The 23,880-nt window shown below is 33.7% G+C and overlaps 4 protein-coding genes, 1 non-coding gene and 1 pseudogene across 5 annotated transcripts; 2 read left to right on the forward strand and 4 right to left on the reverse strand.

Moving 5' to 3' along the window:
* Nucleotides 1-2,863: 2,863 nt before the first annotated feature.
* On the forward strand, nucleotides 2,864-4,622 carry LOC107468378 (spermidine coumaroyl-CoA acyltransferase). The gene is made up of 2 exons (XM_016087663.3): nucleotides 2,864-3,766; nucleotides 3,855-4,622. Exons 1-2 carry the CDS (start codon nucleotides 2,949-2,951, stop codon nucleotides 4,363-4,365), a joined length of 1,329 nt encoding a protein of 442 aa, XP_015943149.1. The 5' UTR covers nucleotides 2,864-2,948; the 3' UTR covers nucleotides 4,366-4,622.
* Nucleotides 4,623-10,910: 6,288 nt separating this feature from the next.
* Nucleotides 10,911-12,749, forward strand: LOC107468313 (magnesium-chelatase subunit ChlI, chloroplastic). The gene is made up of 2 exons (XM_016087581.3): nucleotides 10,911-11,170; nucleotides 11,341-12,749. The coding sequence occupies exons 1-2, from the start codon at nucleotides 10,970-10,972 to the stop codon at nucleotides 12,391-12,393; spliced, it is 1,254 nt and encodes a 417-aa protein (XP_015943067.1). The 5' UTR covers nucleotides 10,911-10,969; the 3' UTR covers nucleotides 12,394-12,749.
* Nucleotides 12,750-12,963: 214 nt separating this feature from the next.
* Nucleotides 12,964-14,315, reverse strand: LOC107468314 (nudix hydrolase 15, mitochondrial). The gene is made up of 4 exons (XM_016087582.3): nucleotides 13,921-14,315; nucleotides 13,690-13,832; nucleotides 13,492-13,611; nucleotides 12,964-13,415 (listed from the first exon to the last, which is right to left on the reverse strand). The coding sequence occupies exons 1-4, from the start codon at nucleotides 14,171-14,173 to the stop codon at nucleotides 13,179-13,181; spliced, it is 753 nt and encodes a 250-aa protein (XP_015943068.1). The 5' UTR covers nucleotides 14,174-14,315; the 3' UTR covers nucleotides 12,964-13,178.
* A 482-nt stretch (nucleotides 14,316-14,797) lies between these two features.
* On the reverse strand, nucleotides 14,798-16,982 carry LOC107468315 (nudix hydrolase 15, mitochondrial-like; annotated as a pseudogene).
* A 791-nt stretch (nucleotides 16,983-17,773) lies between these two features.
* Nucleotides 17,774-20,284, reverse strand: LOC107468345 (protein IQ-DOMAIN 9). Its single transcript, XM_016087617.3, has 6 exons — nucleotides 19,976-20,284; nucleotides 19,425-19,536; nucleotides 19,130-19,285; nucleotides 18,830-19,057; nucleotides 18,625-18,738; nucleotides 17,774-18,540 (listed from the first exon to the last, which is right to left on the reverse strand). The coding sequence occupies exons 2-6, from the start codon at nucleotides 19,494-19,496 to the stop codon at nucleotides 18,205-18,207; spliced, it is 906 nt and encodes a 301-aa protein (XP_015943103.1). The 5' UTR covers nucleotides 19,497-19,536; nucleotides 19,976-20,284; the 3' UTR covers nucleotides 17,774-18,204.
* Nucleotides 20,285-20,636: 352 nt separating this feature from the next.
* On the reverse strand, nucleotides 20,637-20,710 carry TRNAI-UAU (transfer RNA isoleucine (anticodon UAU)). The gene has a single exon. It is a non-coding gene; the product is annotated as a tRNA-Ile (tRNA).
* Between the last annotated feature and the right edge of the window lie 3,170 nt (nucleotides 20,711-23,880).

The raw sequence follows: 23,880 nt of genomic DNA on the forward strand, positions 1-23,880 counted from the left end.
GGTGATTGAAATAAGTGAAAAGTAAATTATATATCATCATCACCATATAAGTTCCTCGTCTTTATTGACTTTAATTTTTATATATAGTAGACGATAATAATACAACTCAAAAGCAGCTTCGTCCATTTCCACAAAAGTATTAAAGCTTTATATCGATGATTTTGCATTACATACGTGCGTACAAATTAAAGTGATCGCATTCGAAAAGCATAAGAGAAGCACGCATATCAACGTGGAGTCCATTACTTAAGGAAGTGTGTGGTCATTTTCTTTTCGGATTAGGCTACTGAACAATGAGGTATATGTAAGAACCATTAGCTTGATGAATGAAGATCATATAAGAAAATTTTAATTGGATTACCAGATGATTTAATAACTCATTGATTCAAGATCTTATTGGAATGTACACCTCAAGAAACTCGCTGTTTGGTATATAACTGGGCAGACAAATATACAAACTAGTAATAAGAAACAAAATTAATGGATTATCTATCCACAAAGTTGATAAGCTGAACCAATTAACTTAAAGTTGACTTTTGTATTAAATGGTTACTTGATCCCTATGAAATACATGAACTTTATTACAACGAGTTAATGGCAAATGTAATGCCTATGATAAAAGATTAATAGTACGAAGTATAAGATCCGAACTAGATATAACTTTTTATCAAGGAAAAATAATATTGACATGCAGTAATGCAATGACACTATATGCATGCGCATGGACAAAGGACACTAGAAATTAACGTTAGCTAAAGCCTATATATATCAGGCAATTTGGAATTCAATTCACAAACACAACATATACTCCAGGATAAGCGTGTTACACACGCTACATATATAAATATAAATTAACTATAATGGCAAAACTGAGGTTATGTGTGATTCTTATTACATTAGTATTTCTCTCATTTTTTTTGTATTCTGAGCCTCGTCCACTTATTGCTACTTCAGTTAATAATGCAGCTTCAGCCAAAGATTCTGGTTCGGGTGAGGAACGTGACGATGTGCTCCCGTGGTTGTCTTCACTCTTCATTGAGAGAAACTCACATAAGACTACTCGTCTTAGTCCTGGCGGGCCTGATCCACGGCATCATTGATCACTGATACCATAGCTAGTGTCTAAGAAGACACGTCATGAGGATCACAAATAATAATAATTTCTTAATTATGAACTCCCAATTATAAAATATGCAGAAATAACGCTGTTATGCTCCTTTCTTTCTTTTTTTTTTCTTTTTTACTTTCGGAATAATGAAGGGGCTTATTAGTGTCGGATTATGCTTGATCGATCGAAAATCTATGCTTATATGTAGTACTACTTAGTAATTTTCATATGAGTTGTTATTGTATGAATGTACACGTACGGTTCTACTCTCTATCAATAACAGAGAAAAAGAATTCTGTAATTATGGCTAACTAATGTGACTTCTTGAATCAAAAGTATCAATAAAAATCCTATCATTACTCTCTAAGTTGCGCTTATATCATATTTTCCAAATTAAATATTCTTCAAATCTTACCCTTTGAAATTTTATCACACTAAATCTTTTGAATTTGAACTTAAATTTTTCTTTTTTTTTATTTGAATTTTGAATCTTCACATTAATTTTTTTCATTTTTATCTTTGTGTGAGATGTTTTATCCAAATTTTCATCGTTTAAAATAAACTAATTTATACTTGAAATTATCCAAAATATATGAGAATAAGATATCAATTCAAAATTTTATTTTAAATCTTATATTCTCAAAATTCTTTATGAATTATTCATATTTTATAATATTATTAAGCAATATTACCTATTAATTGAGATATATTTTACAATGAATAATACAATTATTAGGCGGATTGAGTACATTGTACTTGTACTCAATTTTTGGTCTAATTATCTACTAAGACTATATCTAATTAAAAGATAATTTAAAAATAACTCTTATTATTTCTTGATGAATTGATCTAAAATGATTTATCCGATCCATTTTTTTGTCCAAATTACTTTCTTTTTAAGACCTAAACCTAATCTCTGTAGATAATCCAAAATCATTCTTCCTTTTTTCCTAAACCAGACTAGATGTTTTGAAGATGAAACGGAAACAATATAATCCATTATTTTTCATTGACATAATCCAAATCAAAATTATTGAAATAAAAAGATTATAAAAAATTTTTATGATAGACCTACAGATTCCGTTGAGAATTAGAGAACAATATAAAAACAGAATAACCAACTAAACTGAATTAACAGAATTTCTATTACTGGAATAACTAACTTCTCCTGTTCTCATCTAATTTGCTCTGCTTGTTGCTATCTCAATCATGGTCAAGGAATTTTGTTCTCCATTCATGTGCTCTCATATATTTTCATTTTTTATAATCAATAATAATAAAAATTAGTAATAATTCATATAACATCACTCAAGCTATAAATATAGCCTTAAATAATGCTTCAATCTTTTCTAAAAAACATTAGAAAAATTGTTTAATGCCTACAAAAGTTATGCTTAATTTGTCAAAAAAATAAAAATAGAATAAAATAAATTTATTTTTTTATGTTTTTTTTTTGGTGACATTTTTATGTTTGAATTCTATAAGTAAAATTTAAGAACTATACAAAAATACTAAAGAATTATGTCTGGAACACTATATTTTTTTTTGGTGACTTCTACGCCACTATATTTGTTCCTTATAGTTGACCTTTTGAGGATTGTTTTCGTTTTAAATTGGTTTATTTGAATACTTAAATTCATTTTGTTATTTATGATTTTTGGGGTTGGTGGAGATGATGAGATGCAGGGAGGTCCACGTGTTTTGTGTTTGGATGGCATGTAATGCATGGAACGAAGCATGTTAATGTTAGTTAGGTTAGGTGGGAGAAAGCAACAGCTTGAGTTCAAGTTTGAAGCATACATAAAGCTTGAGCAGCTACAGCTCAGATTAACCGTCAAGCATGGAAGAAGCTGCTTCAAACACCATCAAAATCTCCCAACGCACTCTCATCTTCCCTTCTCGCACTCCCTTCTCCCAAAACCACGCCCTCCCTCTCTCCCCCCTCGACAACGACCCCAACCTCCGCCTCACTTTCCGCTACCTCCGCCTCTACATTTCCTCCCACCCCGACCCCTACGCCCTCATCTCCTCCTCCCTCTCCCAAGCTCTTCTTCACTACTACCCACTCGCCGGAACGCTTCGCTACCGTCTACATGACAACCGCCTCGAGAACTGGTGCGCTGCCGGTCAGGGAGTTCCCCTCATTCGCGCCACCGCCGCAGACATCACCCTCGAATCGGTAAACTACCTCGATGACCCGGATTTCAGCTTCGTTGAGCAGTTAGTACCCGATCCGGGACCCGATGAGGGGATGGAGCACCCCTGCATGCTCCAAATAACGGTGTTTGGGTGCGGTGGGTTCACGCTGGGTGCTGCCATGCACCACGCGCTTAACGACGGTATGGGCGGGAGCTTGTTCTTCAATGCGGTGGCCGAGTTGGCTCGCGGGTCGAGTCGGATATCGGTTGAACCGGTTTGGAACCGTGAGGTATTGTTGGGAGCGAGGAACCCGCCCCGGGTGGAGTCAGCGTTGGTAGGAGAGTTTCTGAGTTTGGAGAAGGGGGTTTTGCCGTACCAAGCGGACGCCGGTGATGTTGTGAGGGAGTGCTTCCACGTTCAGGAGGAGTCCTTGGAAGCGTTCAGGAGATCATTGTTTGAACAATCCGGTCTCAAATTCACCACTTTTGAGGTTCTTGCTGCTTACGTTTGGAGGTCCAAGTAAGTAGTATTCACCATTTCACCCTTCAATTCATCGATTACCGATGTTAATTACAATTATAGCCTTATAATTTGTGTTCTTAAACAGGGTTAGGGCGTCGGAAATGAAGGACAATGAGGTTGTTAAGTTGGCATACTCGGTTAACATACGAAGAGTGGTAAAGCCAGCACTGCCAGATGGGTATTGGGGTAACGGTTGCGTTCCAATGTATGTCGAGGTGAGTGTGAAGGATTTAACAGAAAGGCCCATTTGGGAAACAGCGGAGCTAATCAAGAAGAGCAAGAGCAGCGTGAGTGATGAGTATGTTCGGTCATTCATCGATTTTCAGGCAGTGCATTATGGGGATGGGATCACGGCAGGGAACAGGGTTACTGGGTTCACCGATTGGAGACACTTGGGCCACTCGTCTGTGGACTTTGGATCCGGAGGCCCAGTTACTGTTTTGCCACTTGGCAGGAACCTCCTTGGAAGTGTTCACCGTTGCTTTTTCTTGCCTTATTCAACTGCCAATAAGAAGGAGGGTTTCAAGGTTTTGGTCACTCTGCCTCAACACGCTTTGCCTGTTTTTCGAGAGGATATGCACGTTTTTTCCCCCTAGCCAATATTGGTTTCATTTCTGGACACATGAAATCTGTTATAAATGTAAGAGTCCTGAGAGAGAGCTAATAGAATATTTATACAAAGTGTAAAATGTACTATGTACTGATTCTCCACTTGACTAGCTCTATAACTCATCCTTTAACAACAACCGTTCCTTCACCATCCACATAAGTAGCTGTATGTATTAGTCATACTAAAGTTAGAGAAAGCATTTAAATATTAATTGACTCTAAATACCAATATGGATTAACTAAACATGTTATTACTTATTAGAACATACACACATACACACAAATATTAATTTACTTCCATTGCTTACTTCTGCCACTGAACATGTGTTATCCAAGGGCTCAGAAGATCCTCATCATCTAATAAGTACTGTTATTTTAACAAATCATGTTACACTCTTCGGAGATGTACAACTGAGGTAGAAGTAAATTAATTTGCTCTAGTGCTTGATACACCCTTCCTTAATATCATATTCTATCTTCTTTATTTGTGTATGGAGAAATTATTAGGTAGTTATGGAGATAAATAAGTGTATATTTAAAACGTATAAAAATTATAATCTAAGTACAAATTTGGTAGGGGTGTTCAAATCCAAACTGATTTAAATTAAACCGCTCATTCAATTTAATCCAAACTAAAACCGATTAAAACCGTACTAATTTAGATCTGATTGGATTTTATCTTTTACAAACCGTTGGATCGGATCGGATTTCGGATCTACCTTTCAAAACCGATCCAATCCAATCCAAACTGCACAATGTGCTATAATATTATTATTTTATTATTATATTTATAAGTATACTTATAATATGTTTAATTTATTATACATTTTTATATTATTCATTTATTATTATTATTTAATAAATAATTTATGTTCAAAATGTTATTTATTATTTATTTTAACTAACCTATAATTTTATTTCTATGTTATGTTACCGTTGACTTTTTAAGATATTGTTGAGACTTGTTATGTTATTATTAATTATTTAAAATTTGATGTTAAGACTTGTTATATGTATTTAATTTTTTTAATTTACAAAACCACAAATCCAATCCAATCCAAACCGCTTGAAATTGATCGGATCAGATCGGATTTTTTTAAAAACATCATCAAATCCAAACCGCACCGCAAGTATAATTAGTGTTCGGATTGGATGAGTTTTTGACTCAAAACCGATCCAAACCGCACCGCAAACACCCCTAAAATTTGGTATAGGAATAATTCACTAAAAATGTTTGGTAACAAAAAAAATAACAAAAAACAGTTATAATTTATCTTATCTAATATTTATTAATTATTAAATAAGGCAACTTCTGACTTTTTATTTTTATTTTCTCTCGTTAGCATTACCGTAACTTACAAACGGCTGCAACAGAAACTCTGCAAGTGTAAAATGCCGCCGCGATCTTTATTATTCATTTAGGACAAATATACTATATAATGATTTGGATGCCGCTTTAATTAATTGATTTAGGATATGGCATTGTTGACGGAGCAACCTAGGCAGAGGCACAAACCTAACTCCTATTTTTATATTTTTTTTCAATTTAGCTGCTGGATTAGGCTAAAGTATATTGGATATATATAACATTCATGCAAGCTTGGTAATGGTGGGTGTGGCTCAACGTTTTTTCTTTATTGTTATAGAGAAGGTCTCTCTATCCAGGCCAATTACAAGGTAACTATTGATTAACACACTTTGATACTTTAACAATCATGTTTGTCAGCATATTTATTTATGTTCAATCTTAAAAGTTTATGCATCTCATGCGATACTGGAGATATACTTCATTACCAAACACTTTCAGTTACTATATTTTTTTAGCATTTTCAAAAAAGCATGATATAAAATCCGCCTTGACCATTTGAATTTGTTATTTTTTATCAGCATATACCAAAAGTTGTTGGTAATAATGGATGGTAAAGAAGAGATGAAAGAGAAACTGGAGAATTATTCTCCAACAGCAATAGCATTGCTGATAGGAGAATTGACAGCAATGGCAGGAGCAGCTATAAAAAATGCGCTATCTCGTGAAGCATGTCCATCTACTACTGCACTATTAGATGACATCATGGAGGAGCTAAGATATGGCCACAACGACACCATTGGGGTGTTGGGACCCGATTTGCGTCTAAATGCGAATCTTGTAGAAAAGGTTGCAAGAAGGGTGGAAAATGAAGGGTTGTTTGATGCAGTTGTCACGACAACTGTATCAAACAAGCCTAATTATAGAAAGATTCAAGACGAAATTGCTAGATCCCTGGGATTGAGATTTGATGGTGAGAATACCGGTACCGGTGTGGCTAAAAAAGGCTTAAGATGGCTTCCTAAGGTATTTGGTTCAAGAAATGATAAGTTGAATGATGAGATTGAAAGTAGAGCAAGAAGATTACGTCCGAGGATGTTGGCAGAGGAGAAGATTCTTGTGATATTGCGTGATGTTTGCAGCAATGGTGTTGATTTGGAGAAAGTAGGAATACCTTATGGAATATATCACACAGGATGCAAGTTGTTGCTTACTTCTGCTAGTGAGGATGTGCTATCCAACCACATGAGTGCCCAGAGGATTTTCACGCTCTAAGGTAGCGCGGACACCAAGGATGTGTTTGTTTGAAGTTAAAATGGGAAGAAGAAAATGGAAAAAAAAGAAAATGAAAAGAAAATAATTATTTTTCTTTGTCTCGGTCTCTATTTCTCTTCTAAACACTAGCTAATTGTTATATATGTTTGGTTCAGTTGAATTGACGTACATCTAATTTCATCTACCAATCAAACTATAATATCACTTTACAAATGACCATATATGGTAATCAAAAGCTAATAAGCAATATTTTGGGCCTATCACTGTAAATTAAAGTTGATTTTTCTTAATTAGTATACTATATAATGGTTTGGACTTGCATATTATATTCGTTTATCATCAGCTAGTTGATTAATTGGAGGCAGCCGCTTTAATTAATTGAAATTGATTTAGGATATGGCATTGTTGACGGAGCATCTTAATTACTTCTATTTTTGTATTTTTTATTTTTAATTTAGCTGCTGAATTAAGCTAAAGCATATTATATATAAATAAAGTTAGTATTCATGCAACTTTGGAAATGGTGGGCGCCGCTCAATGCTTTTCTTTCTTTTTATAGAGAAAGTTTCTCATTACACTATACTACTGTCTAACACTACATTATACGCATGCACTTGTTTTATTATTCTTTCTTTGCATTTAACTTCAACTATTTCTTCACACACTGTTTTATATCTTAAACGTTATTTTGTGTTAAGTCGATGATATAATTTAAATATTTAGATTTGAATTATTTTCCCCCTCTTAGTTATCCGGAATAATTTCGTATCTAAAAATTAGTGTTTTGGAGTAAAATAAAGTTTAAATCTACCACTTCTACATAATATTTCAATAAAGCATCTTATATATAAAATCCTTAGACCATTCAAATTTGTTATTTTTTAGATTAGTATATCAAAACTTGGTAATAATGAAGAGTGAAGAAACCATAAAAGAGAAAGTTAAGAATTATTCGCCAACAGCAATAGCAATTGTGATAGCAGAATTGGCAGCAGCGGCAGGAGCAGGTATAAGAAATGCTCTGTCTCGTGAAGCATGTCCATCTACTAAGGCACTATTAGATGGTATTATGGAGGAGCTAAAAAATGGCAACAACAATGTCATTGGGACCAGACAATCTTGAAAAGATAGTTAAAAGAAGAGTTGAGAAAGATGCAAGCTTGTTTGGGGCGGTTGTCATGACAACCGTATCAAACGAGCCCAATTATAGAAACATTCAAGATGATATTGCTAAAGCACTGAAATTGAGTTTTGATGGTGAGAATATTGGTGTGAAGACTAAGAAAAGTAAGAGATGGCTGCCTAAGGTATTTGGTTCTAAAAATGGTGGTAGATTTAATGATGAGATAATTGAAAGTAGAGCTAGAAGATTACGTCAAGAGGATGTTGGATGAGAACAAGATACTTGTGATGTTGTTTGATGTTTGCAGCAATGGTCTTGATTTGGACAAAGTTGGAATACCTTATGGAACATGTCACGCAGGATGCAAGTTGCTGCTTACTTCTGCTAGTGAGGATGTGTTATCAAACCACATGAGTGCTCAGAGGATCTTCAGAGTCTAATTATTATTTACCATTATATATTTGGTGAAAACTCAGGTGCAGTCGACTTCACGTGAAATTTATAGTCGAGAGTCGTTAGATGAAAATTTAGTCAAATCAGTCAAATCATCTAATGGCTCTCAATTATCAATTTCATATGAAGTCGACTGTACCTGAGTTTTCACATATATATTTATATATTGTTGCTCAAAATTAAGAACTTCATCGTTAGAAATGTGTAATTCTCATTTTGAAAGCTACTTTCTACCGTCTGTATGTACTATGTTTTGCATATAAGCTAAGTAGACATGAACCTTCTATCTTTGGTACAAGGACAGAATTATATTTGGCAATATTTGTATTGCGGAAATGTTTTATAACAAAAGAAATTAGCCAAAACAACTCTAACTTATCTTATTTAACATTAATTAATTATTACAACAATTAATGAATGTTAAATAAAGTAAGTTCTGACTGTTTTTTTTTCCTCCTTAGTATTATTACTGATGTACGTTAAGTTTCAATCACCAATCAACTACCTATACAGCTATGCCCAATGAAATTATCATACTATTGTTAGTTTGGCTTTGATTTTTATTCTTTTATATGTTTTGGTCGTTTAGCGAAGCACCAAAAGTCTATTGTCTTCTAACCGTGAGTGAGAGACAAAATAAATAAATACATAAATAAAATTATTTCATTAACATGAAGTACGCCTCAATATGCAACTTATGAAGTTAATTTGGCTTCTTGGTTTCTTGGACTCTTGTAAATAAGGACCAAGTTCTTCAATGGAGAATGACTAGCATGATGCAAGTTGTTGCTTACTTCTGCTAGCTAGTGAGGATGTGCTATCCAACCGCATGAGTGCTCAGAGGATTTTCACACTCTACTTAATTATTTTTTACGTATTGTTGGCTAAAAAATGTCTGTTCTAGTTGAACTGAGGTAGTTTGACTTTTCCCTTCATTTATCTTTTAAAATCATGTGATATTATAATTTTAAGGGAGTCACTCAGGTAAAGATGTCTAAAACGTCTTTTTTTTTTAAGATATTTGTCAGTAATTAAAATTTAACATATATAATCAATTAAATTATGTTATTTTTGTCAAAATTAGACTAGACAAATTAATTTAACCGAAAAAATTAATATTTTTTTTATAAAAAAATGACTAAAATATCCTTATTATAGAGAATGATTAAAATACTCTTATTATATATATATATATTTAAAAATTCTAAATTCTAACCCTACGAATAGAAAAATAAAAGACTAAAATTTAGGATTTTCAGAATTAATATATATAATAGAAATATTTTAGTCATTTTTTATAATAGGGTATTGTAGTCATTTTTTATAAAAAATAATATTAATTTAGACCAGTTCAAGATTTGATTTCCCATTTTTCAGTCAAATCAATTTGTCTAGTTTAATTTTGACAAAAATAACATGATTTAATCGATTATATATATTAAATTTTAATTATTAAAAAACATCTTTATAAAAAGACGTTTTCAGCGTCTTTATCTGAATCTACAATATGTATCTAAATATTCAGATCGACCTTCTTATATATAGACTTATATATATCGAATTTCAATTCCATTACATCATTATATCTAATGTACATAGTAGCTCCAATTTTTTCTTTATTTCATCCATTTTTTGTATTGGTTCCACTAAAATATATATGTAATAATCCAAAAACAACTCTTATTTTTGCTATTTAAATTTATGGGTTTCTGATTCTTAATAGTGGCTCCCTAATTTTAAATAACCAATATTTTAGGCATATGATTGTAAATTAAAGTGGACCAACTTCTTAATTGTCATGATTTATCAAATTTATTTTAAACTTTAAATTATAAAATTTATAAATCTCAACCGAATGCAATGCATTCTTAATAAGTTAAAAAAAAAATATTAAGGAGTTTATTCTTTTTATCAATACAAAATTTTTATATTATAAAATTTAAAATTTAGAATTTAGTTTTTAATATTTAAAATTGGATGAGTATGATTTTTGTTCTTAATATTTATAATTTTTTTAAATATCGATAATATTTAATTTGATTCAATTTTGTTTTTTAAAATTTTTTATTTATTCAATTTTATTCTTAATATGTTTGATTTGTGTCAAAGCTACTTTTGAATATTTTTAATTTTTCTTCTAATGTTTTACATAACATTAAAAGTATTATAAAACAATAAAAAATTATACTTTATCTTAAATTTTATTGATTGCTCGAGTTAATGTTTAAAGAAAGAAAGAAAAGGGAGATCATTGGGTTGGGTAAAATACAGAGGAAAATGCTAATGAAATCCATCTTCTTATCCCCGAAGCTTTCTGGCCAATAGGAGAATGACAGCTGTCATCATTGCTCAATAAGCACAAAACAGAAAGCGAAACTGAAACTGAAACTGAAATTGAAACCGAAGCTGAAACTGCAACTACTCTTCTCCGAGCATGGCGTCGTCCACGCTGGGCACTTGCTCCGTTGCGCTCCTCTCTTCAACTTACCCTTCTTCTTCATCAAACCATTCCTTTCAATCTCTGTCCCTCGCATCAGGCCGCAAGTTGTACGGAGGAATAGGAATCTGTCGTATCAAGGGAACCTCTCAATTTTCTGTAGCCAGCGTTGCCACTGAAGTCAACTCTGTTCAACAGGTACGTAACGTAATTCTCATCACCAATTTTGAAACCTACTCCATAGCATTTTGCTTTCATTCTTCTCATATTACTTGCACCACAGCGTTTTGTTCATCTTGTTGATACTTGATAGTATGTTGCTAATCAATTTACTTGTTTCATGGCAACTATAAAATTTTCATATCCAGGCTCAGAAGATTGCTGCTAAAGAAAGCCAGAGGCCAGTGTATCCATTTCCTGCAATAGTTGGACAGGATGAGATGAAGCTTTGCCTTCTCCTTAATGTGATTGATCCCAAGATTGGAGGTGTCATGATCATGGGGGATAGAGGCACTGGTAAATCCACAACTGTCAGGTCATTGGTAGATTTGCTTCCTGAAATCATGGTTGTTGCCGGCGACCCTTATAACTCAGACCCAGAGGATCCAGAGTTCATGGGCATTGAAGTCCGAGAGCGCGTGCTGAAAGGAGAGAGCCTTCAGGTTGTCTTAAGCAAGATTAACATGGTTGATTTGCCATTGGGAGCTACAGAAGATAGAGTATGTGGAACAATTGACATTGAGAAAGCCTTAACTGAGGGTGTTAAGGCCTTTGAACCTGGGTTACTAGCTAAAGCTAATAGGGGAATCCTATATGTGGATGAGGTTAATCTTCTGGATGATCACTTGGTGGATGTCTTGTTGGATTCTGCTGCTTCTGGTTGGAACACGGTGGAGAGAGAAGGCATCTCAATCTCACATCCTGCTCGGTTTATCCTAATTGGCTCGGGCAACCCTGAAGAAGGGGAGCTCCGGCCGCAACTGCTGGATAGGTTTGGAATGCATGCTCAAGTGGGGACTGTTAGGGATGCTGAGCTTAGAGTGAAGATTGTTGAGGAGAGAGCTCGATTCGACAAAAACCCAAAGGAGTTCCGGGACTCTTACAAAGCTGAGCAGGAGAAGCTCCAGACACAAATTTCCTCAGCAAGGAGTTCGCTTTCGTCTGTTCAAATAGACCAAGACCTCAAGGTGAAAATCTCAAAGGTTTGTGCAGAGTTGAATGTGGATGGTTTGAGAGGAGACATAGTCACAAATAGAGCTGCAAAAGCTCTGGCTGCTCTGAAGGGAAGAGACAAGGTGATTGCAGAGGATATTGCTACTGTGATCCCTAACTGCTTGAGACATCGTCTTAGAAAGGATCCATTAGAGTCAATAGACTCGGGTGTTCTTGTCATTGAGAAATTTTATGAGGTATTTAGCTGAGGGTGAGGGTCTATTTGCTATGGTATCTGATGAGCATGTTACTACATTATTCTGAAGTTTTCCCTTTTTATTTATTTGGGGATTTTTCATTGTTCTAAACATTTGCAAGATTCAGAAACTCCATGTAAACAGGAAATTTTATATTCATCTGTGTCTGTAACTTGCTAGAGGTATTCTGCTAAGTTTATGTACCATAGTGAGGGAAATATGATTGGGGAAGTTTTAAGCTTTTCAGAGGACTCGAAAAGAGTTTAACTTTAGTGCTTGTTAGCATATGGGGGTTATAACCTTTTCGGCTGAGTTATCTACTTGTTCTATTGAATTTGGTTACATAGTTTTCTTCAGTTTGACTATTATTATTTTATATATAAGACACAGCAAAATCAGTGTTTGAGAGTATATGTTTGTATATGCTAGCTTTTATGATTCCCTAAGCAGTATCACTTTTAAAGTGTATAAAGCTAAGATGCTAATTTTCAACACAATTCCCTCATCATAAACTAGGTTAAATACCATAACATTCAACACAATATACATAAGAAAGCATTAATAACACAAAATAATGTGCACTTTGTCAGCAGGGAAATTTAGATCATGATCATTATTAAAGCTATATCACTGAAACAGTGCTTCACAAATAAGTGAGAAGTTTCTCAATTCCTCATGACCTTCCTCCAAATTCAGTTTGCTTCAATCACCTGTTTTATATTGCTCAAAAAAAGGAGAGCAGGTTCATCTGAAAAATATCATACAAATTAAAAGATGTAAAAATGGTAAAACTAAAACTACTTGGAACTATTCTGTAACATTATCATGTCGTTTTCAGTAATTCCTCCCCAGATTTTAGGCCTCTGCTCTAGAAACTCCGGCGGCCGCTGAAGTAAAACGGTCGCTGCCCTGATCAAGATAGCAGCAGTTATAGCCCATATCACATACTGTGTATTCTCAAATTCATAATCAAAATAATGTACAAGATGCTTCTCTCCCATCCATTCTCTTTCCTCAGCTCTCCTATTCTCATTCTGCATGCAAACCATGATCTCAAAAACTAAGTATACATAAGTTTTCACCCAAGAAATTAAATTTAGTACAACAAACCTTGAGGAACATCTCCAATGGAACATCAAATATTGCTTCAACTTCAGCTGAATCTAAAACCGGTGAAAATGCATCCTTGTTGGACAATATTCCCACCACAGGTATTACTGTAATGCCATACTGCAAATTAAAATCACTTTGTAAAGTAAACAAAATTGAGGAAAAAAGAAATGCAGCTAAACTTCTAGAAGTGCATACCTTAGTATGAAAGGGTTCAAGAAGAGTAATAACAGAAACAAGAGAAGGGTCCAATCCAATTTCCTCCTTAGCCTCCCTCAAAGCGGTTTCTACATCATCAGCATCACCTTCTTCCCTCTTGCCACCTGGCAGAGCAACCTCACCTGCAACAACCAACACAAACCCATTTCAGCTAGGGCGAGAAAGAAACAAACTTTGCAACTTTGAGGTTGAAATTGAAAGCGATCAAACCGGAATGGCGTGAGAGAGAAGAAGCCCTCAAAGTGAGGATCACTCTGAGATTCCCATCGGAACCTTCGAAGAGACAGATCAGAACCGCAGCTCTCTTGGTCGGTTTCGAGGTGAAATGGCTGCGCTTCAAGTTGTGGGGGTTGTTGGTTATGGAAGGTTGGAAATGATGAAGCAAAGCTTGTAGTCTCTGTGAACCTCGTACCTCAGCACTGTTTGATTCCATTTTCCCCTTCCTATGTTTTCTGCTTTCCATGTTGTTCTTATTAGATTCCAAATTTTGTATTTTTGAGTCTTAAAGTATAAACTTGAGAGTTCTTTTATTGATGGCATGCAAGACAGGAAATCAATTTTTAGTGGTTTATTCTATTGCTTCAGAAGACAAGATTAGTTTGATATTTGGTACAAGAACTTATTAAGAGTTAAAAAAATTTGACTTTTCTCATAATACTATTATTTTTTATCACATTTCTATAAAATAAGTAATTTTAGAACTAAAAATCCAAACATAAAATAACTTATTTATAAGCTAATTTTAATATAGTCATTTATTATTTAAACTTTTTTTTTAAAATAAGCTTAATTAAACTGTTTATCCAAACTGGTCCTTAGTCAGTTAGGTGCTAGCTGCCACTATATTTGCATTCATCTTTTTTTCAATACAATTACCAGAATAAATTATTTTGTATGAAAAAAGTTTTACATGATGTTGTTATGTATCATATTTTCCAATTGATCAAATATTTTTATCGCATCATAAATATATGATAATCGATTCGATTGTTGAAGGTGTGCACATAACATTTTTTTGTTAACAATTAAAAAAAATTCAAAATAATTACACATTTTAAAAATTAAATGAACTTCAAATTATGGCAAGTTAAACATCAAGTCAAACAAAATTACAAAGGCAAATATATATCTAGAATCTAGATCTAGGAATCTGACTCTCCTATTGAATCAAAGTTGTAACCAACAACAACATGCATGAGAAGACAAAACTCAAAAGTACCTTCTACTCTTGAGCCCTGCAACACTTGCAAGAACTTCTCTCTAAGTGAAAAAAGGACAATCTGACATAATAGAACTGAGGAATGAACTTCCAAGTGCTGTGCTATATAACTACCCTTTTCCTTTCCCAATGAATCTAATCACCTACCTTGGATTCTTAACATCTGTAGGCTGTATCTGTGATGAACATTGTACTATCACCAAATGATTAACACAATGAATAATCCAATAAACGTTGAATTCAATGAATTAAAGTATCCTTGGTTATGTCCCTAGGAATCATTATAGGATTGTGCTCCAAGAAAGCTGGTGGCCGTTGATACACAACTGATGCAGCCTTTATCAACATGCCAGCTGTTAAACCCCATATGAGGTATTTCTTGTGCTCAATTTCATATTCAAATAAATGTATCACATACTTCTCTCCCATCCATATCCTCTCTTCTTGCTTCCTCTTTTCATCCTGATCAATGTAAGATAATCATTAGATTTATATGGCTTGAATTTTTTTTTGTCATGAAGTATGCCAATGACAGGAACCACTATTATGAGGTACTGCAAAGGAAACAAAAACTAATAAAAATACAACATAGATTAAAATATTTACAAGTCTTGGAAACAAGTCTTGAAAGATTCTTAACTCTTTTACAAGTCTCCCAACCAATATGCATTTTCTGAAAGATTCTTAACTCTTTTACATCATAAAATATTTACAAGTCTTGAAAGCTTCCCAGACTTTGACCAAATATTGAACAAATGAAAACAAGAAACTGAGGGTGAACTCTCATGAATGTCATTTCTTTGAACATCAGAGATCAAAGGGGATTCATACCTTAGAGAAGAATGGTTCAAGAAATGTAACAACATCAACAAGTTGAGGGTCCAACCCAACTTCCTCCATTGCCTCTCTTTTTGCAGTGTCTCCATCATCCTTATCACCTTCTTCTGCCTTACCACCAGGCAAGGCCACTTCACCTGCAATTGATATAGTCCCTCATGCTAGATATATTTTTTAATAACTATAAGAAAATAAATGTATACCCTTTACTAATATATGTTAGCTTTTGGTCTAGTGTTAAGCATTTTTTGATGATTTTGAAGTCCTGTTTAGTCATTTTCCCCGTTTTTGAAAAGCAAACAACATGATCACACAAGTTTTCTTCTGTATTGTGTGACAAACTGAGCTTACCTGAGTACATAGAGAGCTTGGAAGATCGCTTGGTGAGGATCACTCGTAGTTCCCCTGCGTCGCCTTCGAAGATGCAGATCAAAACAGCAGCTCTCTTGAATCTAAATTCTCCTTTGTTTTGAGCAATTGCAGTGGCTGGTCCCGGGAAACCGACTCGGGAAACAACCTTGCCTTTGCTTTCTTCCATGATCTTTTCTAACATGTCCTCAGAGAATGGTGGGGGCTTGTGAAGTCTGAGCCGTTGTGCCAAGGCTAGGAGCCTCTTCTGTCCTCCATTGTTATTGGAAGGATCCATGAACTTTGAGGGGGAGAGAAAGAAGCTATGCTGATGCTATTTCACAATGGAAACAACGAATGTTAGTTAAGTAGCACTACCATAATATCATAAATGTGCTGAAACTGTAGAAATTGATGAAATTTTATGGTAGCTTTGATTGGATGATCTCAATGGAAACCTGTTTTTGGAGACAAATATTAATTTTCTTTAAAGTACAAAAAAGTGTCGTAAGAAAACCACCGACATCTAAATCTTATTACGGTGCCCAATTGCCATTAGTTTGAGCTTAGTTGTTTATGATTGATCATGAATAATGAGAAATTAAATGCAAGAAACTTTCCAGCTACCGAAGGAATTGGAATGCTGAATATGAATGTACTACTGAGTATTTTCAATTCATCCATATTGTAAATGATTCTCTAATATCTTCTAGTTTAGAAAATGTTCTTGATACTGCCTCATTCGCTTGATATCACACGAAAATTCTTACCTTAAAAAGAACAGAACGGAACAGGTCCAGTGTGATGAGACAACAAGGTTGTTGGCTATCAACAATGGAAGATTTTCATTTTCAAGCAACTATTCTGGTGAGAAACATTCATAATTTTTATTTCATTTATTTTATTTTATTTATTTATGATTCAACTGCTAGTATCTTTATTGCAAAGGTAGGCTACAGCCTCCACTCTATTATCCTATTGAGTAGACACTGGCCACCATGTTTGTGAACCTAAACCATGCATGTATACATTCACAGTACTCAAATGAGTTGCATTGTTGACCTTGAATGGCATGGTGGCAATTTCGCACCCTTTTCATATAAATAGACAGCAAAGTTAGATCGGTGACAGTTTGGCATATTAATGATTATTCTATTTTTTTTCTTTTGTCTGATTATTAATGGTAGGCAACAAGGCCTGAAGAATATCACATCCCTTGAATTTGGGATTTGTTTTAAGTCTTTGAAATGAAAAAGGTGAAACAGAATCTAACTAACAGAAAAAGTTTAGAAAATATAATGACACAACTCTTTAAGACATGTGTTATAGACATTTTTTTTAGGTTTAATTTTCCCTACCAATCTATTATGATGAGTAAAATTAGTTACTGGTGAATTTTATGCAGGATACAATGAAGAACATTTGTCTTATTTTTGTACTCATACAATCAAGCCTTACACCAATGATATTTTACAGACTGATATTCTCTGTTTTTTCTTCTGCACAAAAAAAAATATATATTGAAATAGAGTAGATAGAAATGATGAAATGAAATGATAAGTTGTTGTACAAATTGGTGTATTTTGAAAATATATCTCACATGAAAGTGAAAATGGAGTAACCATGGTGATAAAGTAATAAGAGTTTAACAATGACATGTAACATAATATAACACTGTATCACAAAAATGGAACCAACATGTAAGATAAGCACATCTGAAAATGATAATAATAAACCAAACTAACAATGGTCCCATCTTAAAATTTTTATATTACAACAGCAGATGGGGGAATATCAGATACTGTTCCTATCTACAATCTGTCTCTTGGTTGAATATACAAGACTGAGAAAGATAAACAAAAGGAAAAGCAATCAACAAACCACACCCAAATGCTGGTCCATTAACTTATTCTCCATATTGTTCTGAATTTGTCACTTTCATATGCACAAATTGAAGCAATCCAATGAATAAATAACATAGCTTTTTTTTACTTTCACTTAATGCACTTCAACAAATTGAACTCAATTTTAAACAGCTCAAGTTCAATAGGCTTGATACTTAGAGCTTGCACGCTTTGCCTTAGCAACCACTAGTGAGAACTCACTGCACTTTTCTGCACCACAGTTACAGTTTTTTCTGTTGTTGGGTATGACAATCTCCTAGCTTTTGCAGACCCTTTAGCATTTGCCAAAGGAGGGGTCCCTTTTGGATTGGTGGAAGCTGGTTTTGCCAAAACAGGTGGTTTTGGTGGTGATGTCTTCTTATCCTTCTTATTCTGAGCTTTCTTTGCATCACTGGACACAGTGGTAACACGGCTTTCCCACGGCCGAGCAGCGATCCAGCGTGCCTTCCAGCTCCAACCCCAATTAGCTTTACCAAGTTCACAGCTTCCTAGCCCTTGGCTCTGACTACAGTTGGCCCTCCACTATGATTCACAAGAAATTCTTTTAACTTTCAGTCTGAACATGCAAAACTAGATAATGGGACATTTCTTAAGATCATAACATACCTGATGAGAAAAGGCATATGCCATAGCTCTTTCACGCTTAACAGCTGCTTCTTCTCTCTGATGTATCCTTCCAACAACTTCCTCCATGGTTTCAGAACCACTACACCATTCAACCTGTAATTTGATACATTAACTGAATTGATTCAAACAAGTTCATGTCTCTAGAATAGTTACTTAAAAAGAAGAAAGCAAGTCCTTAAGTTACCTCCAGATCATGCAGCTTTGCCTCAAGTTTAAGCTGATTTTCTAGTTTCTTCCTCCTGATCCTGTCTTCAGTCACCATACAGATTCTTCGAGCTCTAATCTCAGTCTGTATCTTGCTCCATGAATGAAGGTAAGTTATAGCAGTATTGGCTTGCTTTTTAACCGAGTAACTTTGTGTTACAATCTGCAGTTTTGTGATCCCTTTCAAGCGGCGTAGAGCCTTTCTAGCCTGAAAAGTTAAAAAGTCAGCATTCACAACAAACAAAGAAAAAACCAGCAGATGATACTCTCAAAGCTCTACCTTATAAGCCCGGAATGCTGTCTGGATTCTTGTTGCAGCAATAGTTTCAACTGACTCAATATTTTCAGCTTTAGTACCATTTGCTAAGTCACTAGAGTCTCTTCTTGTACAATCATTTGAGTTCAGTGCACTTAATTTTGCTGAAGCTAAAGTACCCTGTCTCAAGTTGTGACCACATGTGAAGATAGAATCATACTTCTTAGAATTTTAGTATATGGAAATCAATATGCAGAAACTAATTTGGTTCTCAGTTCTCACCAAAGCATTTGAAAAGATGATAGGAATTGCACTGTACCTTTCCTTTCTTGGGTTTTCTTTCTTTTGATTTTCTTGAAATTAATGTCTTAAACCAATCGCCTGAACCCATTCTTGATGTATATGATAACTTGTCTCAGATCAACATACTCCTGGGAGTATTTTTATAAATACAAGTCATTAGCATATTCCTGTGTATTGTTTGTATTCAGGTTCAGAAAAATTTTACAGCTCTCAAGACATGGAAAAAGTATGCATAAAAACATAACAGATGCTGAATTTTATCAGCATACTTTAAGAGATTAGAATAGCATAAATCACAGTTTCTTGTAATAAGCACAACCATTAACAACAAAACTATGAAACTAATACTTTGATCTAACAAACAACAACAAAAACATGGATCAAACAAGTCTTTGCAAAAGCGAAAACAACTAAGTACAAACATAAGCTTAATTTCCCAGGAAGTAGCAAGCTGACCAAGAATCCAAGCGAGTCAACCCAAAAAAACAAGCATGTAAAACAGCAAGAGCAGCATAAGACAGAAGAAGAAACAAAAGAAGCATATGTGGGAGATTGAGAATGACATACCAGACTAGAAGAAAGTGGAAAGTGTTGAAAGGAGGACCCTTCCTTTTTTTTCCTGAACTGGCCAAACAAGTTATGTGTGTAGCAAAATGATATGAGTTTTAGAGTAGAAGTAAGAAAGAAGAAAAGGAGAGAGAGAAGGGTCAGAAAAGAGAATAAAAGGGTTGGTGTGGAATGTGGATTGCCATGGCCCAATACCAGCTTTAGTTCCCTTGTCTCTGACGTTGAACTTGACAAAACTACAATTAAAAATAAGAAAAAAAAAACAAACTTTTTTTCTTATGTGAAAATGTCATGAACCAAAGGAATTCAGGGAAGGAGAAGAATGAAGAATGGGTTGGATTTTTTTTATGGTGACAGCTGAACAAACAAGGATAATAAGAACATGATGCTGACGTCTTTGTCTTCCTTCCATGTTATATATACTTTGTGCTCATTTGCATCGTGCAAATATAGTATATCATTTTTATTTTTTTTATAACAATTGTATCATAACTCATGATTAAACATTTTTGGAAATTAAGTTTTTTTTTTTTAATGGAAATTGATTTTTACTAAACGTGCGATGAATGTTCTAATAATGCGTTATTTAATTAGACGTGAGGTACACTTTTCAATAATGCGTATCCAACCATTTTTATAAAGGAAAAGAAAACTAACATAATGGTCCCGGCGAGGCTCGAACTCGCGACCTTCGGCTCATAAGACCAACGCTCTAACCAACTGAGCTACGGGACCATTTGATATTTGGTATTTAAGCTTTTTATTATTGAATGTAACAATTAATAATAGCAAATTACTTCGCCACAATAATAGCCATAATAATAGTCGTCGGATTCTCTCATTTCAAGTATTAACTAATTTAATTTGTAGTAGTAATTTCCTATTAGCATTGATCCATTTAGTTTAGATTCCCTAAAGTCACAAAACACGCATACACCAACCATGGCTATGGTTGGGAATGGGACCATGTAACGCTAATACTAATAAGTAATGACATTATTATTGAAGTTAGGAGTTTTATTAGTTTTCTTTCTCATGTCCATGGACCAACCAATATAATCAAAACCACTACTAACTTGTTAAGAAAGCTACCTCTTACTTGTCTTCAGATCTTGATTTTTTTATTTTGATTTTGATTTATTCATTTATGCAAGTGGCTCTAGAAATTCAAATCCATGTCATTTTGACTTTTTCCTTGAGCTTTTCTTTTCACAAAATTTATGTCTATCATATTAGTAAGAGGAAGAAGTTATCTATATCGTCTTTATGTTTGACACCTACATTGAACTTAAAATCATGTATGTATTCATCATAATTTAGATTTATAGTCATTTTTTATTATAAATATATTAATAAAATTTTAATTATTATCTTCTGACGGAATAAGTTGGCAATTATTCTTCTAGTAAGTGCAATATACAATTATTAATACATAATTTGTTTACGTAAATTTATGAAATATAATCTTAAGACATCAAGTCTCTCACCAATTTTATCCATTACATTAAATAAAATATTTTACTTATATAAATTATAAAACATACAATATATTTTGTCTAATTTTGGTATACGTATATTTTAATATAAATCCGATCCTAAACCCACATTTGCGTTAAAATACAGTATTGATATGAGGTCAATCATGTAGATTATAATAATATTTTCCTTTAAACCTACAATATATTATGTTTTTATGGTGAGCGGCTACTCTTTGGAGCATATATATATATATAAACAGAAATGTTTTGCATCGATTTGGTTAGTTCTAGATTATATGTTTGAAAACTTATAGAAACTTTCTTAATGCATTCAATTTAAATTTACATCCAGCAGAAGAATGCATCTCTTATGATTATGCTATTTAATCCAAGATTTGTATTAAATTAAAAGTATTACATTAAAATATCATAATCCAAAATTAATTAAGTTCTGTTATTTATGTTATTTGATAATTTATTCTCCATATCCGAATATTTAAAATAAAGTTTTTTTTCATTACAATCTATGAAATACGGACATTTCGCTGAGTTGTTGTGTTTGCATATCGCGGACATATTTCGGACACGATACTCATCGACATTCGTCCGACATCCATGTTTGTTGTGTCTAACCGTATCTTAATAAAAAATAAAAAATTCTTCCCGGACATACTTGGACACACCTAATACCATCACGTGTCAGCGTGTCCAGTCTTATTCTTAACATATATTTTTAAAATAAATTTAGATATAGTATATATTATTATTTATTAAAACAAAAAAATATTTTAAATACTTGATATAATTAAAATAAGATATTAAAAATAATTTAAAAAATTAATATATATTTTAATATCAATAAAATATCAAAATATCATTACGATTTATTTAAAAAATGCTTTATATTTTATATGTATGCATGTCTCCGTGTCATGTAAAATTTTTAAATTCGCGTGTCGGCGTGTCTTGTGTCGTATTGTGTCCCATATCCGTGTCAGTGTCCGTGCATCATAGATTTTGCAATAAATTCTTTTTTTTTTGGACATGGTTGCAGTAAAGTCTGATAAGTCGTTTTGTTCAGACACTACACGCCCAATTTGTCGCACAGTAGTTGGGCCATGGTGCAGCCCGTTGGGCCTGGTCATTGGGCCACGAAAGTTCAAGCCCAAGCCAAGTGAGCCACAACCTGGTAACTAAATTTTTTATTATTTTTTAAAATAATGGAACTCTGATTTATGACGGATTAATCCTTGGCCTGTTGGGTTGGGAGATACTGTGGGCAACCAAAAAATTTTTTTTTTATTATTTTTATTTTTTTTTAAAAGTGAATTATTGGTGATGATGGTGGTAATTACTAATTAGGAAGGAATGAATATGATCATTGAGAATTGAGAAGGGCTTAAAGCTTGGATGAGTATGGCTTAGAGGATATAGTAAGGCACTAAATAAAGTATTGACTATATTCTTATATGCCTAGGCAACCTAGCTTTGTTATTTTCTTCTATCTCTCTACACTTTTGGGATGTATTTTTATTTGAATGTTGCTTATTTTGTTTTATGGTTTGTGTTGCATAGGGATGTCTATACCAAAAGTTTCCCTTATTTGTAAACGATATGTTATTTTGTTTACTCTGAGGATGAATGTAAAATGTAAGTTGACCGATTAGTAATTGTTGTATCTTTTTTAGGGAATATTTGAATTACAATTTTCAGATCAATTTTGCCATTATCAAAATTTTTGTTTTGCAATTATGAGTTTAATTTTGATGCGTTTACAGTGTATTTTACACAGTCGTGTAATTACAACCATTTTTTTGAATAACCATTCGCACGGTTAAGATAAAAGGTTGTTATTTTTAGGATTAAGTACGATTTTAGTCCTTAAGGTATACGTTGAATTTTTTTTTTTGTCTCCAACTTTTTTTTGCATACAAAATCGTCCCTAATGTTTAATTTGGTTTTAAAATCGTCCTTACCTTAGGGACTAAAATCGTACAGAAGTAGCAGCGAAAGCGGAAACAGAGGTGTATTGTGGATAACTTCTTCTTCTTCCCTTCTCCCTTCTTCTTCTTTCCTTCTTCCTTCGCAAGAGAAGAAACACTTTTTTTTATTTTTTTATATTTTATAATTTTTTTGTTATGGGTAATTTGATCCAAATGTTTAATATTTAAGTAAAAAGAACGATTTTTTATGTAAAAAAAGGTTAGGGACGAAAAAAATTTTCGAGGGATCAAAATCGTACTTAACCCTTATTTTTACTAATATAACGTTATGTGATTAGGTTAGGAATGGCAACAGGGCGGGTAGGGACGGATTTTTGCTCTACCCGATCCAGCTCCGCTTTACAATAACTCGCATAGAACCCGCTCCACTTCTACCTGCGAGTAGTAAAAAGTTGATCTCTAACCCACCCGCCCTACCCACCCC

Source organism: Arachis duranensis, chromosome 10 (genome assembly GCF_000817695.3).
Source record: "Arachis duranensis cultivar V14167 chromosome 10, aradu.V14167.gnm2.J7QH, whole genome shotgun sequence".
Lineage (NCBI taxonomy): Eukaryota > Viridiplantae > Streptophyta > Magnoliopsida > Fabales > Fabaceae > Arachis > Arachis duranensis.